The following is a 17,829-nucleotide window of genomic DNA, read 5'->3' as shown; positions in this document are numbered from 1 at the left end:
TTTTGATGCAGATCGGTGGAGAATCGGTCCAGAAAGCGTTTAAGGTATTCCTGGCCAGAATCGGGGAAGAATTGGCGAAGATATAGCCATCTCAGGGGGCCATATGCCAAAAACCCACTTTTTGAAGGGGCCTCCCCAGGAAATTTTTGAAAAAAATTGAAAAAATATTTCGATGCGAGATTTTGATGCAGATCGGTGGAGAATCGGTCCAGAAAGCGTTAAAGGTATTCCTCGCAAGAATCGGACAAGAATTGGCCAAGATGTGGCCATTTCAGGGGGCCATATGGCGAGATCCCACTTTTTGAAGGGGTCTCCCCAGGAAATTTTTGAAAAAAATTGAAAAAATATTTCGATGCGAGATTTTGATGCAGATCGATGGGGAATCGATCTACAAATCGTTTAAGGTATTCCTGGCCAGAATCGGGGAAAAATTGGCGAAGATATAGCCATCTCAGGGGGCCATATGCCAAAAACCCACTTTTTGAAGGGGTCTCCCCAGGAAATTTTTGAAAAAAATTGAAAAAATATTTCGATGCGAGATTTTGATGCAGATCGGTGGAGAATCGATCAAGAAAGCGTTTAAGGTATTCCTCTCAAAAATCGGGGAAGAATTGGGCGGGATATATCCTTTCCAGTGGGGCACATTTGGAAATTTCGAAATATTGTTTTTTGTCGCTTTTCCCCAATTTAAATGATTTCATTCTAAAATATATGCACGTATGTTAAATAAATGCTTTGAATATTTCTGCGAATAAAGCCTATCAGTGGATTTTAACCTTTGACATCCGAAATTACGCTTCTGTCTATAATTGTTTGGCTTTCTCCCAAAGTGTGTCAATGGAAGGGTCGAGGCCAGCAAGCTCAGATCTGAGTAATATATATATTATATTATATATACATCCCATTTTTGGCTCTCTTATCTCAAAACTATGCCATTCAGTTCAGATTTCACAGACAGCTCTCGCATGAGTTTCGGGTCTGATAACAGATTAGAGTCTCTCGGGAGGGCTATAAGAGCCAGAGCCCGGGCTTTGGCTCCATCAGTCGAATTCTTCCAGTGGCCTGAAGGCAAAAGTGTGATTCTTAATCGAAAAAAAAGGAAAAATGATTCTACCCGCGGTGTTCCTGTGCTTAATTTCCATCTCCCTGGCATCGGACGAAGGAGTAATAGCGGTCTGGAGTGAAGTTGTTCCAAAATATTAACAAATATTCAAATTCCGTAGGCGTGCTACGTCACCAGTGAGATGGAGGATGAATGCGGGTCGGTCTTCTACCCCATCGTCAAGCCCCTTCTCAGATACTTTGAGGTTTGCCAGACGAAGGATCGGAAGAACGCAGAGCTGCAGGACTCACTGGATGAACTTAACCTCAAGTACTCAAAATTGCTAGACAAACATTTGGCATCTCAGGATAAGTGTATTGACGTTGCACTCAAATACGCAGAGATCCAGGAAAAGTTTCAGCAAAGAGGCCCAAATGAAACCAATTCGAAAAATGAAGAACTTCAGAATAAGCTAGTTGAAGTGAATCGTCAGAATGCGAGGCTGGAGGAACAGAGTCAGAATAAAGATGTGGAGCTCCGAAGTCTTAGGGCACAAATAGCTCAACAAGCTGCTCTAATCACTCGGTTGCAGGACCAAACCTCTGAACTCGGCAAGCTGAAGGATCTTTTCAGGGAAGAGATAGCAAAGTTGCGGGAAGTTGTGAAAAGTGGAAGTGGAACTGAACCCAATGAGGCAGAAAAGAATGCGACTATTGTGGAAAGTGAAGAACTGGTAAAAAATGAAGCTACGAATACTACTCAGTCCAACGCAACTCAAGTTAAAAGAAAGTTTCTGAAACTCAATAATTCGGAATGTGAAATAACAAATGTTTTTCAGATCTTCCAGATCGGTGTCCATCAAGACAGAATACATATCGGGTCTACCCAAAAATCCATTTCCCAGGATTAGAACCTTTTCAAGTGTGTTGCTACTCAGATGGGGAATTTGGATCTGGATGGATGGAGGTTTTTAGTAAATATTATAAATCAACGAAATCGAATCAAACATATGATCAGTATTTAAACGGATTTGGAGATGTGGAGGAGGAACACTTCATTGGACTTGAAAAATTACACATTTTAACGAGCCAGAAGCCGCATGAGGTGTATATTTTCTATTATTATGACAGAAGTTATAAAGTAAGATGCGAGAACTTCGTTGTGGGCGACTGGAGCGAAGGTTACAGCCTGAAACAGATTGACGGCTGTAGAGGAGATACTTCCTTCTTCAATCTCACTCAGGGAACAAAGTTCTCGACATTCGATCGCGATCAAGATGGAAATTCGTATCACAATTGGGCACAGGAATGGGGCCATGGATTCTGGTTTAGTTCCGAGTAGGTATTCGAATTCTTCATCATCTTCGTAAAATAATTGCTTTTATTTATTTTTCATTCGATAGAAAGCCAATGTGGGATAGAAGGTCAGAATTGCTTTTATATATCCGAAGGAAAGATTGAAGATCTTCCAAGCAACCACCTTCAGAAGTGGAATTTGGAAATAAAATAATGATGTCTGGAATTTGGAAATTTACATAATTTTATGCAATTTGTTGAAAAGTTAATACATAATAAATAATAAATAATAAATAATAAATAATAAATAATAAATAATAAATAATAAATAATAAATAATAAATAATAAATAATAAATAATAAATAATAAATAATAAATAATAAATAATAAATAATAAATAATAAATAATAAATAATAAATATCTGCTTAAAAATCGTTTCTCGCAGTGCAGTGCTCTGGCTCCTGGCTCCTGACCCAGGACCCGGCCTCCAGGCTCCGCCGGCGCAGTGGGGGTGGGGTGAGGGGGGGTTAAACAAAGACAGTGATAGGGAGGGGGGATGGAGGGGGGTTTAAAGTAAGACATTCTATATGAGAAACGAATTAAAATGGAATGAAGGAAACCATCAGCGATGAAGGAGCGTATTAAGGGGCAAGTGCAACGACGGCAAGGACGAAGGAAAAGGATAAGATGAGTCAAAGATAAAGAAGAAGACCCGAGGAGCCAGAAAGAGAAAGGTAATAAATACAGATAAATGGAATAGATAAGACAGATTACAGATGGAATTTATGTATGTGAGGCGGGGCGAGGGGGGTAGAGCAAAGAGAAGGGGAGAGAGCGATAAGGGAGCGATCCAATAGAGTGCCAAAGTAATGAGATGCTGGGGGGAGGGGGGAGCGAGGGAAATTAACCGGAAAGAGAGCTGGGAAATTGCTCAGGTATAACCCGCAAGTCAAAACAAAAAGCTCAAGAGAATGGAAAACCACACAAAGATAAGGTAAAGAGTGAAAATAACGGGACCCACGGTCAAAGATAACAAAGTTAAGAGGCCAGCCACAAGACGATGAAAAGAACAAGGAAGCCAGATGAGAGGAAATTAAGCGACAAAGCAACTTGAAGAAATGCAATATAATACAAAAGAAAAAGTCAAAAGATAACAAACAACAAAAAAAATAAATTTGAATTTCTTAAATAAAAAAAAAAATTACCCCAAGGCCTATAATAATTTTGTTTTCTTTTTTATGAGAAGAACTCATCTCTTATTTCCCCCTTCCCCCATCACTGGAACTCTTCTAGACTCCATTGTGTTGCCCAAAAGAATTTGCTCATTAGAACTTGGCGCAGTTCTGGCAGCAAACTTTTGTCAAATAGCGCGGAACAAAATAGAACAGAACAGGACCTACATACAAATACATGTATGTATTTATGTATGAAGGGTATATAGAGGAATGCAGCACAATTGTAGAGTACACCTACGATCATTCGCCCAAAAAGGTATGCTATAGTTTTTTTTTTTTTTTAATTACACTCAAAAGAGAATCAATTTGTATTTTTAAATAATATACTCTTAACTCTCTTAAATAAAAAATATTATCTTGAATTGTAACTAATATTTTGAACAGCAGTGTACCTTTAGTCTATCCCACTCCCACACTACGAAACTATGCGGTTGGGAGAAGTGTGCGCCAAGCATGTGGAACAAAACGCAAAAGTTGAGCAAACTTTTGCGGCGATCTCCACAAAAAGGAAATGCGAGAAGAGCGTTAAGAGAGCAGGAGGCGTTCAAAGAGGGCAAATGAAGCGTATGAACAAGGAATGTATGCACACACACCCTCACACACACACACACACACGGAGCGGTTGGATAGAAAAAACAATACATTTAATTAAAGTTGAAGATGAGTTGAAACTAGAAAATAGGAGCCATAGGAGCCATGCAACATGCAACATGCCACAGAACCAACTAAAACTACTTTAAAAATTGTTAAAGAGTTAAGAGAACGAGAGCTGGTCACACCTCATGGACGGACAAAGGTGAATGGGAGAGAAGAGCTCTCGAATTTAATTAAAATTATATTTTCAACAAAATACTCTCACAGCAGAGAAGAGAGGCGAGAGGAATGCAAAACTTTAAAGCGTAAATTATCCCCAAACTCCCGTTATCCTTCCGCCATCTCTTTCCTTATAGCATTATTCGGACCGTTATAGTGCTCTCATTTTCTCTCTTAACAGCACACTACTGTACAAGAGGTTTAAATACACTTAAAGAAATAATATAATAATAAGACAAAAATTAAATAATATATATTATTTTAATAATTTTTTTTTATTATATTTTTATTTTTTTAAATTTTATAGTTCAAGTTTTGAGATATTTTCGCAATTTCTATTTGCACAGTGTATAAGTTTAGCCGAAGAGCTGTTTTCGTCCTTAAAGGTAATCTACTGCTACTGCTGGGCCACCCCCTTAACTGCCCGCTACTCCCCTGGCTGTTGTTAAACAACGCTCGACGCTATCAGCTTGATGAATAAAACTTTCCAGCAGTTACCGTTACAGTGACAGTCACACAGTCACAGTCACACAGTCACGTCAGAATGTCCGAGGCTGGGAGTCGTCACGCCTTCTAACAAGTTACCCAGCCACGCCCACCCACGCCCACCCACGCCCACGGCGTGATTGTCAAGTCATGTTTTAAAATGTTGGCCAACCAAATTGGGCAAACATTTCGAAGTGCATTCGAAATTAGCAAATTGCTGTTGGGTTTTTGTAGTTTTAGGTGGTAGGGAGGAAGGGAGGTAGGGAGGTAGGTGGTAGGGAGGAAGGGAGGTAGGTGGCAGGGAGGTAGGTGGCAGGAAGTAGGCGTGGCTGTGGTATAGTCGAAGGATTCTCACGAAATTATCCCGAAAAATCATTTGTAATTCAAAGTACGCGTCGCCTTGATTTCAACAACGTCTTTTTCAACTCGTCCTGCCTTAAGGATATTTTCTGGTATTATTCTTGTTGTTGTTGTAAGCATTTCGTGTGGAAAAAGGGGTGGCTTCTGGCCCAGAGGGGACTACTAACTAAGCTTGCAGTTGAAATTGCGTTTGAGAGCAACAGTTTCCAGCGCGAAATGCCATTTCCTTTGGCTGTCGGCCATTTCCTAGGACACGACTGTCCCAAGGATACCCTGTAAGGCAAGGAGGGGTATAATAAGCTAGAGAATATAGAGATAGAAGAGAGACAATCATACAAGAACATGCGGAAACATGCCTAAACAGGCAGAAACATGCACAATCATGTTAAAAGGTATTATTATAGAGTAACCCCTTAGTTGATCATTAAATTCTGACATACACCTGCCATCTAACGGGAAATAGGTGCACCCCCCCCCCCGCAAAGGTGCAGAAATAATCGAGTTTTCGTGGCCTAAAAACCCAACTGAGGACTACTTGGCAACAATAAATGCTAATTTCCGTTCTGCCTCAACATAAAACATTCTTAATTGAAAGCGTTGACATAAATTGTGCTCAGCTATGGGGGTATACCCATTCAAAAAAAAGAAAATAAAAATAGGGGGTGAAACGAGTGGGAGGGCCATCAAGATTGACAGCTACTTAGGGTAAGAGAGAGGCCTTTTTTTCGGAGAGAGGCCTTGGAGAGAAACCAATGAGACAAGCCGCGAAAGGCAAATAAACAAATAAAGAGACAGCTTCACTAACACACACACTCACACACACTCACACACACACATACACACTCACACACTCACACCCACACACACTCACACACACCCACTTACACACTCTGAGATAAAGACCAAAATGCCGAAAAAGCCAAAAACAATGTAGAAATTATTTGAAAATAAAACATAAAATAGTTAATACTCTAAAAAATAATCGTATTACTTATAAAAATATTTAATAAATATTATTTTTTATTTATTTTCTTAAATTTTTACTAGTCGTATACTTGATATTTCAAAAGAAAAAGGCCAACTAGTCGTATACGTAATATTTGTATAAAAATCAAGTATACGACATGTTGTACACATTTTTTTTTTATTTTGAAAATAAATCTGAAGAGATAAATGACAAGGCAAGTCCTTGGCAGGGCATTGAAACAAATGGATAAACTTCGCCCAAGGAGTCCCGGGATCAGGACACCCACAAGGACATAAGCGACAATGGGGGAGAAGGGCGAGAAGTGAAAGCACAATATGAATATAATGAATAAATTGGCATATGTAATGCGTTTGCCCGAAAAGAATGGGGATAAGATGGGGGGAGCAGTACCTGAGGACACTCCCAAACACCCAAACACACACACACAACAAGGACACAACAGCCAGTGGGGGGAAGGACAACTTAGGACTTGACGACCTGCCTTCAACTTTGACATTTGTCTCTGTCACCGCAGATATCCATAATCACAGCTATCGGGCGAGATTTCTTCTGAGTTATGACTATCGATGGGCGATAAATGCGACAGTTTATTAATCGATTTATCATCATTTTCGACACACGCTTATAGGTATTCGCCTTCAGGATTCAGATTTGTCAAAAATATGATTCATTACTCGATTAATCGATAACTCGATAGCTGCGACAAATAGAGATGGACCTCTTGCAACGATAATAAATCGATAATTTCGATAACTATTATGAGAAGAGAGTTCAGGATGGGCGATAAATGCGACAGTTTATTAATCGATTTATCATGATTTTCATCGCTTCCAGGTATGATTCAGATTTGTCAAAAAAAAATTATTCATTATTCGATTAATCGGTAACTGCGACAAATAGAGATGGACCTCTTGCAACGATAATAAATCGATAATTTCGATAACTGCTATGAGAATAGAGTAGGTCGAGTTCAGGACATTTGTCGTGTCCTTTGCTCTTCGACAATTTGCCATCATGCTTGAATAAATTGGAAATAACTTTCCCATCTCCCGATTACTGCTATCGATGAGTGATGCTCCGGCATTAGTTGTGCCATTGATTGTGTTGGCAAATGCTGAAGGACGCTGTGCGACATCCTTCAATCTGATGATTTAACCCCATGATGTCCTGGGTCCTGGATCCTTGGTCCTGTCCCCCCCCCTCCCCCCTCCCCCCGCCCCCCTCTCTCTTCAATTCCCCCTTGCCAATGTCGAGTTCTTCAAATAAATTTAAGCTCTCGAGCATTTGACTGGTTTATGTGTGTAATTACAGACTGCTCTCTGGTCTTGGCCGCCCCTCTCTGGTGGCATCACCATTCTGTTGCACCATTCCACAACACCCCATCTCCCATCCCCCATCTCCCATCAGTGTCCTCATCACCCACTTGGCATACGACCCCCTTTAACGGTTGCTGGCCTCCCTCGATCCCTAATGCCGCTCCTTGTGCACACAAAATTACACGACATTAGCATAATGTGATTTTGTAAGCATCTGATTTGCACTCACACACCGACATGATACCTATATGTGTGTGTGTATGCGTGTGTGTGTGTGAGTATAGGTGTATGTGTCTCGTTGTCTGTGTGAGTCGGTCAGAGTGGTGGTGAGTTCAACTTGTTGACTTCATTTCGCCAAAGCACGGCGAGAAAATATTTAAGAAATATTTTCATCTAACTTGAAAAAGGTCTCGAAGGACCAAAAGCTTTTATTCTTAAGCGAAGGTCTTGGAAGGATCAAGTCTTCTCTGTCTTCTCTCTACAGAAATATGGGCTATAATATTATTAGTTCTTAAGCCTTTTTAGTTCTTATTTAGATGGAAATGAGTCTTTTTCGAAAGGGTCTCGAAGGACCAAAAGCTTGTCTTCTCGCAGCTCGAAGGACTAAGATGTCTCTGTCCATTCTCTACAGATTTCATAGAAATAAAGGTTATTATATAATTAGTTTTATAGAATTTTTGTTCTAATTTAGATTAAAATTGATTTTGGGAGTAGCCTCTTTCCAATAGCTCCTCTAGAAGTGGAGATAGAAGTGCTCCACCCGAAACATTAGCCACAAAATACTCTATCGCATAATTAGAGGCTTAGAGCCACAGTTCGCATTAACAAATTGAAATAAATCAGAGCCATTTCTCTTTCTATTTTCGTATTTATCTCCGTTGGCAAAGTGACACTTTGATTTCCACGTTCAACAGATATTTTTGTGTTTGAAAAACCGCACAATGATTAATGATGACTAATGTGGAAAGTCACACATATACATATATAGAATATATATTTTCACTGTGCATCTACCGACACACACACCCACTCATACACACACGCACACGCAGCAAGGAAGGACTCGGCTTCCTGCCACTTTAGTCCTAAACGCTGCAAATGAGCAAGTGTCGCATGTCTGCTCCCCTCCGCGACTGCATTGATTTCATGTCCTGCATCCTGCATCCTTGCATCCTTGCATCCTTGCATCCTGCGACTGTCATTGATGCAGTCATTCATTTTTATCAGGCCAACCGAACGCGAATGCAATAAAGGGGGGGGGCGCCACTTGCCACCCAGTGGCAAGTAAAAGCACTGAAATCAACTCTCGATGCAATTTCACACGATGTTCGTTCGGTGGCATGGTGGCAAGTAGTGTGGCAACTGTGGAAAGTGCCTGTGGTGGCATATATATTCCTAGTCTAGTCTCGGTTTATTTTTATTTTATGTGGCAAGTGTGGATATGGGTGGCAAGGATATACCCTTTCGAGGGTCACTTGACATTCAAAATCGATGTTTAGAAATCCTCCACACGCCTCATGAATAGCAATATTGGTTGAAAAATTTAAGAATTAATATTTAGATAAGTCCTATTGGATTATCCTTGGAGTATCCTGCCAAATCACCATCCAACCGAGATTCATTTGGCATTTTTCTTCAATTTCGATTTCGATTCCGATTTCGATTTGAAATTTTGCTCTTCAGCTGAGCTGAGCAGGGGGAGGAGGACTCTTTTCTCTCCAATTTTACCGTTATTCACCTTCATCGGTAACCAGTTACGCCATGAACCGGTAAGCGGGGTCTTAGGGGGCTTGTTTTGAATGCACATCTGCAGGGGGGAGGGGGGTGGGAGGCGGGGAGGGGAGTGGAGTAAAGTTGATGCAACGTATGCGCATAGCTAAAGCCTCTTCGGTTGCCCTCTTTCATTCCTCAAATCTGGCACTACACTGCGCGAAAATAATGAACATTTTCACATATTTTTTTTTATACTAAATATAAAAAATATTTAAATTATAAAGTGTATTTATTGTACTTACCTTGAAATAATATAAATATAAATATAAATATAAATACATTTGTATATTTAAATATTAAATATATGTATAATATGTATAATAATATAATTATTTATCAATTTTTAAATTGTATTAATTTTTTTTTTTTAGTTTATAACATTTTAAATATTTGACCAACAAATATTTCTCTCAGTGCACTGACTCTTGAAGAACTTACCTGATGAGACAGAGACAGAGACAGACAGAGAGAGAGATGGTCGAGGAGAATCGTAAGCAGAATCTGAAGAGCAGAAAAAAAGAAGAAAAAAAGTGGAAAAGGAAAGCATGCTCGGCAATCTATCTCCATCTATGCGATTGTCTATCCATTTCTCTTGTCCATTTGTCTGCCCCTAGCCACGCCCCATGGATGCTTCCTCCCCTCCGCCCATGGCGGTATGCGTGGGTGGTTCTGAATCTGCCGCTTTGTTCTCTGTACTCTGCTGCTGCATAATTTACCGTTCGAGTCAATAGTGTTTTCCCAACTTTAATTAAATTTGCGCTTCTCAGCGTATTGCGTTTGTGTATGGAATGTGTGTGTGTGTGTATCCTGGCAGGTGGTAACCCTATTGTCTGCGGTGACTACCATGGAACAAATAGCTCAAAAAATTTCACACCAACTAAAAAACACACCTACACCCACACACACATTTCAACCACAACAAACAGAGCGTAAAAATGATGGGAGAGAAAAAAAAACCCCCACACACACATACTAAAAAGAGAAAGAAAGAGAAATTAAAACCTCCCACCGAAAAAAAAAACAAAAAAAAATCATAGCATACCTTGAGGTGTTTATCGGGTAATTAACACTAAGGGTTAATTGGAAGGGGTTAATATGAGTGTATGGAGAACTAAGAGAGTTTAATTGGAAGGCTAATGGGTATTAAGCTCTGCTTGCACAGACATGTTTAGAAGTTGCCGGCAAGTTGTGCTTTTGATGTTTTTTTAATTAGCATTGTGCATGTTTCGACATGTTTATGACTTCTCTTCTGATTTATTCGTTTTAATTTTATTATATTTTTTGTTTTTTTTTTTTTAAATGATTAAGTGCTAGCTCTCCTATTGACCAATTATAATGCCCTGAATTAATATTGCTTTTGTTATCGATACTGATTGTATTATTACGCTTCGCTGCCTATCGATAATTGCATGGTATATGTTCGCTTCGATTCCGTTCGATTCCATTGTGCTGTGGAAGTAAGTTCCTTTGCTCTCCAATTCGCTCTGTTGCTTTAAGCATTACCACCAGCTGCGTGTCGATTTCTATCTGTCTACCGCTACCGTTATATAGGCCCCTCTCTTCTCCCATGCAGAGAGTGCCCCATACATATGCATATATTGGTGGTGGGTGTGGGGGGTATGGGGGTAGTGCAGTTCCATCAATCGCATCGAATTCAATGCGTTAACATTTGCCTTCCCATGCCATTTCGCACAACACCCCATAAGGATAGAAATATCCTTGGAGATGGCAACAATAATGTGTGTCTTTTAAATTATATAAAATGGTATTTTAAATAATATTATAATAAAGAAATAAGAAACTCACCTGTTTTTTCATATTATTTTCACTTTCAGTCATAATTATTGAGTTGTAAAGAGTAAGGATTTTACACGGTTAACGGCACTTTTCACTCCACGCACTTGAAAAAAAACTATAAGAGAGGCAAAGCGATCCTCTCAGTACTCTCTTAGTTTCTTCTCCGCATAGCATACTTTTCAGGAGTCACACAAACTAACGGTAAATAATCAATCAATCGATCTCTTCAGGAGAGAGTGTCCGAGAGCGCAAGATAATCTGAAAATATAGAGAAATTAGTAGAAAAAGCGAATGCGATCGAGAGAAAGAGAGAGATTTGTGTTTAAGAGAGTACAGGTAACGGGAAACTTTGATCCTGTAAAAAGAGAGCAATTCCTTTTAGCTCTCTCTTAGTTAGTTTAATTTTTGTTTAATGAAAAAAGAGAAAAAGTTATTAAAAAAGTATATTTTGAAAGTGCCATCACTAACCAATCATGGCAACCAATATCCCCGCCCACACACATGTGGAATAACATGGTCATGGGGCACACAAACATACCATGGCACGCATATCCTTTTGCTCCTTTCGCATCTCCTGCTATCTGGTGCACGCTGCTGGAGGTCCTGACCACATGCGGGCAGTTTTCCCAACTTTCCATTCGCTCTATCCCATACCATTCCCTCTTCCGCCCCGTCCACTCTGGCCAACAGGGCATCCTTCGCAGTAGTTTACAGTACCAGCCCAGTCCTTCGATTTGAGCTTGCACATTTAAACGACATTTAATCAATGCTGCCACCCAGCCGATGCACAAACCGCACGCAAAAGCCTCCAAACTATTTGCCCACACCCAGGCATAAGTACAAAGATACATATACAAAGATACATATACAAAGATACATATACAAAGATACAGATACTGATACAGATACAGATAGAGAATCCAACTGTTGCACAAACAGCAAGACTATACAGAAGAAGCAGAAGCACAGGTTGGCAGCCACAGGAATGGACTAATTGATAACCTCAACGGATGCGGATGCGGATGCGGATGGGGATACGGATGCGGATGCGGATATGTATGGAAAATAGCATACAGGAATGCCATTTACCTCGATTACAACCAAAACTGAAATAATCGCAACGGTAATTTGTCTAATAGTTTCAACCAGAAATTCAACCATTGTCTTGAAAACAAAAGCAAATACCAAAATGCCAAAATACCAAAAAAAAAAAAAAAAAAACCAAAAACAACAAATGAGAAAAACAATGCATTGTTTTGTTACCAACAAATTTTGGATTATGGCCAAAATAATCATTCAAAAATGTATGAGAAATAGAATAGGAATTTGTTCCATTCAGATCTATTTCTATTATTTGCCCAAAAGTGAGGTTAGCTTTTATTTACAGTTACATTTTACAGTTGGTATATTTTTTGTTCTGCCAGAACCCATTGAGAATTGTAGCAGCAGTGACAGCTTTTATTTGTATTTAAATGGATTTAAATAATCTACTTCCTTTTATTATTTTATTATATTATTATTTATTTGATATGTAATTTGTATTTGCATTTAATATTATTTGATAAATTGCTCTTCTGATTTGTTCTCTTTCTTTTCTCTCTTTATTGATTTACCTGGCAATTAATTAACTTGGCCAACTAATACTCTGACCTCTGACATAAATCAGTTGATACTTTCTGGCCAGTTTTCTGTCACTTTCTTTTATTGTTTATTGTTTGTTGTTTATTGTTTGTTTTGTCCTTTAACCGCAAAGTATTGCTCTTAATGCGTCCTGTGCTTTTTTCTCTTTTATTTTTGTTTTTGCGATTTAATTAAATGTCACTTTGATCGAAATAAACTGAATGTGTGTGTGTGTGTGTAAACATGTCTGTGCACGATTTGATCCAATAATGACGCACAGCATGACGATTTCCACCAAAAAAAAACATAAAATTCCCTCTCTGTCCACTCTCCTTTGAATCCTGCAGGGATTTCCCCCCAGAAGTGACGAAAGGGGGGGCAGGAGAGCAGGGGAGTTAAGAGAAAAGAGAAAACGAACGAAGAAAAAAGAGGGCAGCCCGCAGTTGAGATCCATGGGAGCGTAAGCAATGCAATTAATTATAAAAGAAACGAAAACAAAGGCAGCGCGCCAAATTGATTCATACACACACACTCACACGTTCACTCACACACACACGCTTATGCATAAATCCACTCACACACGCGAGTGGCAGCGAGTGTAAAGAAGTGTTGCATGCTTTTAGGCAGAGCTCACTCATAAATTGGCACAGCAGCCACACCCCCGCAGCCATTCCCCCGCTCAGTGGCGCTTGAGGCCCCTAAGAAGCCCCGCCACCTGATGCCCATAATCTTTTTTTTTTTTTTTTGTTGCAGACTCACTACACCGACAGAAATGGGGAGGAGATTATTTAAGGATATTATTTAACGAGATTTAATGAATAAATTTAAGGATTTAAAGGAAAGAAAAGAGAAAGGAAAGAAAGGAGAGTGGTTATCGATAGTTTGAATCGATTAATATTTGGATTTAATATTAAGAAATTAAATATTAACAAAATGAATTTAATTATGAAAATAATTTATTTGTGATTAAAAAATAACAAAATTCTATATATTAAATATTTATAATTTTTTATTATCCAATTAACATAAATTGTAATATTAATATTTTAATAAAAAACAAAAAATCAAGTAAGTAATTTGTGTCAGTGTAGGAGGGGGGCAGGCCAGAAGGTGCGTAAGCCTGTGTGTTTACAGTTCTATGTGTGTGTGTGTGTGTGTGTGTGTGGAAGCATCCTGCCATCATTATGAGAGGTTATGTTTATTTAATGAACTGTTTCCCCTTCAGGGCTTACAAGCTGTGGGCAAGGTCAGGCCAAGACCCACCACCCACTGACACCACCCACCCATCCGCTCCATCCGCTCCATCCAGTAGCTCCATAAATAACAATCAGCCACTCGAAAATATATATATATGTATGTATTTCCCATCAGGAGCATGTCCTTCAGCCCAAAACACAACAAAAATCCCAGATTATTGTCTTTAAAAGTTGCCATTTTTCTTATTGATTGACGATTAAAAAAAAAACATAAATAAAAAAATAAAAAAAAAACCATAAAAAAAAGGATACAAGGACAACAGCTGGAAGAGCCAATTGAATTTCGGACTGAATGGCACTTAATCATAAGCCTTTTACTTTCTCCTCTCGGTAGGAACAGTCATTAAATTTGGTTAACTGCCTTAACCCTTTACTTTCTCTTTTTTTTTCACTTCTTTACTTTTCTGTTATTGTTTTTGTTTTTGTTTTTGTTTTCAGTACAACGATCATAAAAGTTTTATTGGCACACTCCCCCCCTCCTGGGCGTCCTCTGGGCACTTGACTAGCCAGGATAACTGGGCCATCAATTATTAAGCGGCGTTAAATTATGGCAGGATAACGGCAGCAAGGATAACTATTCTAAAATATTTCAAGAGAAATAAAAAGGAGTCAAAGCTAAAAATACCCTCGGAGAAGTTATTTCGAAAATCGACGCGACTTCCCAGCATTTGCACACTTTTCACCAAAATTATAAACCCTCTGTAAGGGTATTAAAAAAATACCTGACCTCAGCATCGGATGACATGTTTTGGCTCTCTTATCTCAAAACTATTCCATTTAGTTCAGATGTCACAGACAGCTCGCGCATGATTGTTGGTTCTGATAACAGATTAGAGTCTCTCTATAAGATCCAGAGCCTGATTAGAGGAGGTCTATAAGAGCCAGAGCCCGGGCTTCGGCTCCATCAGTTGAATTCTTCCAGTGGCTTGAACATAAAAGTGTATTTTTGAAAATAAAAAAGTGAAAAATGATTCTACAAGCGGTGTTTTTGTTTCTGATTCCGGTTTCCCTGGCACTCGAACAGGAAGTAATTGCGGTGCAAAGTGAATTAATTTCAAAGTTAAGAGTCCTTTTTCCCCATTTCACAGTCCAGCTATCCTCTACTCACATTATTAGAGAAATGCCAATCGAAGAACTACCAGCTGCAGGAGAGACTTTCGGAGGTCCAGAGTCAACTATATGAAGTTAATCTCAACAGTCAAAAGAAAGATTTGGAGCTCCAAAGTCTTAAGGCACAGATAGCTCAACAAGCTGCTCTAATCACTCAGTTGAAGGACCAAATCTCTGATCTTAAACAGACTTGTGAGCTCGGCAAGCTGAAGGATCTTTTCAGCGAAGAGCTAGCAAAGTTGCGAGAAGTTGTGAAAAGTGGAAGTGGAACTGAAGCCAATAAAGCAGAAAAGAATACGACTATTACTTATACTACTCAGTCGAAATCAACTCAAGTTGGTAAGTTTCTGAAACTCACTAATTCGGAATGTGAAATAACAAATGTTTCTAAGATCTTCCAGATGGGTGTCCTTCAACGCAAGATGAAATCTATGTCTACCCAGAAATCCATTTGCCAGGATTGGAACCTTTTCAAGTGACTTGCTACTCATTTAATGAGATTGGATCTGGATGGATGGAGGTTTATTATAAAAATAATACGTCAACGGAATTGAATCAAACATATGATCAGTATATAAACGGATTTGGAGATATTTTCGGGGAACACTTCATTGGACTTGAAAAATTACATACTTTAACGAGCCAGAAGCCGCATGAGGTTAGGTTAAATGTGTATGGTGGCATATATTATGAAGTAATATGCGAGAACTTCGTTGTGGGCGGCAGGAGCGAAGGTTACAGCCTGAAACAGATTGACGGCTGTAGAGGAGATACTTCCCACTTCAATCTCATTCAGGGAACAAAGTTCTCGACATTCGATCGCGATCAAGATGGAAGTCCGGATCACAATTGGGCACGGGAATTGGGCTATGGATTCTGGTTTGGTTCTGAGTAGGTATTCGAGTTCTCCTCCGTCTTCATAAAATAATTGTTTTTTTTTTTTTTTTTTGTCATTGGATAGAAAGCTAATTTTGGGTAGAAACCAATTCTTGGATTTATTTATCCGAAGGAAGGATTGAAGATCTCCCAAGCAACCTCCTTCAGAAGTGGAATTCGGAAATTGAAAAATGATGTCTGGAATTTGGAAATTTACCTAATATTATGAAGTTTTATTTATAAATTGAACATGATTGAATATCTTAAATATATATTTCTTAATACATATTTAGTTGAATATGAGTCAGAATTCGTGAAACCGATCACTAAAAATGAGTCGGTTTTGTTTTTCAAATTAAATGTGGTCAATGTGTAGCTCGTAAGCAGTAAAAGTAATTCCCAAAATATAATTTCCAAAAAAAATTTATTATGCTAGTTATTGACATAAACAATTTCTTGACATTTTTTTTTCGTTTCGCTATATCTCATAATCTATTCGCTCAAATGGAATGAACTTTTCACAGCTTTTTACTATTTTGTCGTAGTTTATAATGAAATTTTTGTCAAAGCGAATTCTTTTTTATTTTTTTATTTATAAATGTTTATTTAAACAAAGTTTTTGCAAAATATCGTTCTGGAGCATCAAAAATTCTGAAAAAAATTATAAATATTCTATAGGTCTTATTTATTAACATATAAAAATTTCAAAGTGTGCGGATTTTTTGTTCAGAAGATACGATAGTTTGAACTTAGCGCTGCACGCGTAGCGTCTTTGAGTGCGAGAGCTAGCACTAAACAAAAACTCTTAATTTCATGACCGCCCTGGAAGTAGTGTGTGCTAGCGCTTGCACTCAAAGACGCTACGCGTGCAGCGCTAAGTTCAAACTATCGTATCTTCTGAACAAAAAATCCGCACACTTTGAAATTTTTATATGTTAATAAATAAGACCTATAGAATATTTATAATTTTTTTCAGAATTTTTGATGCTCCAGAACGATATTTTGCAAAAACTTTGTTTAAATAAACATTTATAAATAAAAAAATAAAAAAGAATTCGCTTTGACAAAAATTTCATTATAAACTACGACAAAATAGTAAAAAGCTGTGAAAAGTTCATTCCATTTGAGCGAATAGATTATGAGATATAGCGAAACGAAAAAAAAATGTCAAGAAATTGTTTATGTCAATAACTAGCATAATAAATTTTTTTTGGAAATTATATTTTGGGAATTACTTTTACTGCTTACGAGCTACACATTGACCACATTTAATTTGAAAAACAAAACCGACTCATTTTTAGTGATCGGTTTCACGAATTCTGACTCATATCTTAACTTGACATGTTAACACCTAATTTGGTTTAGGTTCTGGCTTATTATTTGTTATAACCACAAATATTTCTTCTAGTAGGACTCGAATTGAAACTCAAACACATTCAATGAATGGGGATTAATTTCTAAATTCCCCCAAAGAATTTTTCCTGGCCTTCTTATTATTTTGCGGCTTAAATCAGAGCCACTGCCACTGTCCACTGGGAAGCAGGTCTAAGTCCTTCTAAAAGGAACATCATCATCATTATTATTCGGCGAGCCATTCTCTGTGGCAGTTTAATTAAATTTGCTGCACGGCTCGTTTCAGAGCCTCATTAATAATGCAAAGGACATGTTGCGAGTGTTCTGGGAAAATACACACACCACATCACCGCCTTATTGGTCCCACCCACAACGAGCTGTTATCCTTTTGCTTCAGAATCCTTTCTCAAGAATTCTTTAAAATAAAAACTCTCCTTACCAAATTCCATTTTTTCGAAATCGTTAAAATCTCGGAAATTTGCAGAATTTTTTTTGGTCAAAATGGTC

General features: G+C 38.4%; 1 protein-coding gene across 1 annotated transcript; it reads left to right on the top strand.

The window, feature by feature from the left end:
* Positions 1-1,030: 1,030 nt before the first annotated feature.
* LOC116655364 (angiopoietin-4-like) lies at positions 1,031-17,365 on the top strand. Its single transcript, XM_032453175.2, has 5 exons — positions 1,031-1,164; positions 1,224-1,827; positions 1,881-2,379; positions 2,445-2,482; positions 16,093-17,365. Exons 1-5 carry the CDS (start codon positions 1,105-1,107, stop codon positions 16,110-16,112), a joined length of 1,221 nt encoding a protein of 406 aa, XP_032309066.2. The 5' UTR covers positions 1,031-1,104; the 3' UTR covers positions 16,113-17,365.
* The last annotated feature ends 464 nt before the right edge of the window (positions 17,366-17,829 follow it).

The sequence above is a fragment of the Drosophila ananassae genome, chromosome XL (assembly GCF_017639315.1).
Source record: "Drosophila ananassae strain 14024-0371.13 chromosome XL, ASM1763931v2, whole genome shotgun sequence".
NCBI classification, from domain to species: Eukaryota; Metazoa; Arthropoda; class Insecta; order Diptera; family Drosophilidae; genus Drosophila; species Drosophila ananassae.
This window is presented reverse-complemented; position numbering and strand designations above follow the sequence as displayed.

Coding starts and splice junctions, on each gene's coding strand:
- LOC116655364 (XM_032453175.2), top strand. CDS start 1,105: ATGATTCTACCCGCGGTGTTCCTGTGCTTAATTTCCATCTCCCTGGCA. Junction 1,165..1,223: donor CCCTGGCATCGGACGAAGGA/GTAATAGCGGTC, acceptor CAAATTCCGTAG/GCGTGCTACGTCACCAGTGA. Junction 2,380..2,444: donor GGATTCTGGTTTAGTTCCGA/GTAGGTATTCGA, acceptor TTCATTCGATAG/AAAGCCAATGTGGGATAGAA.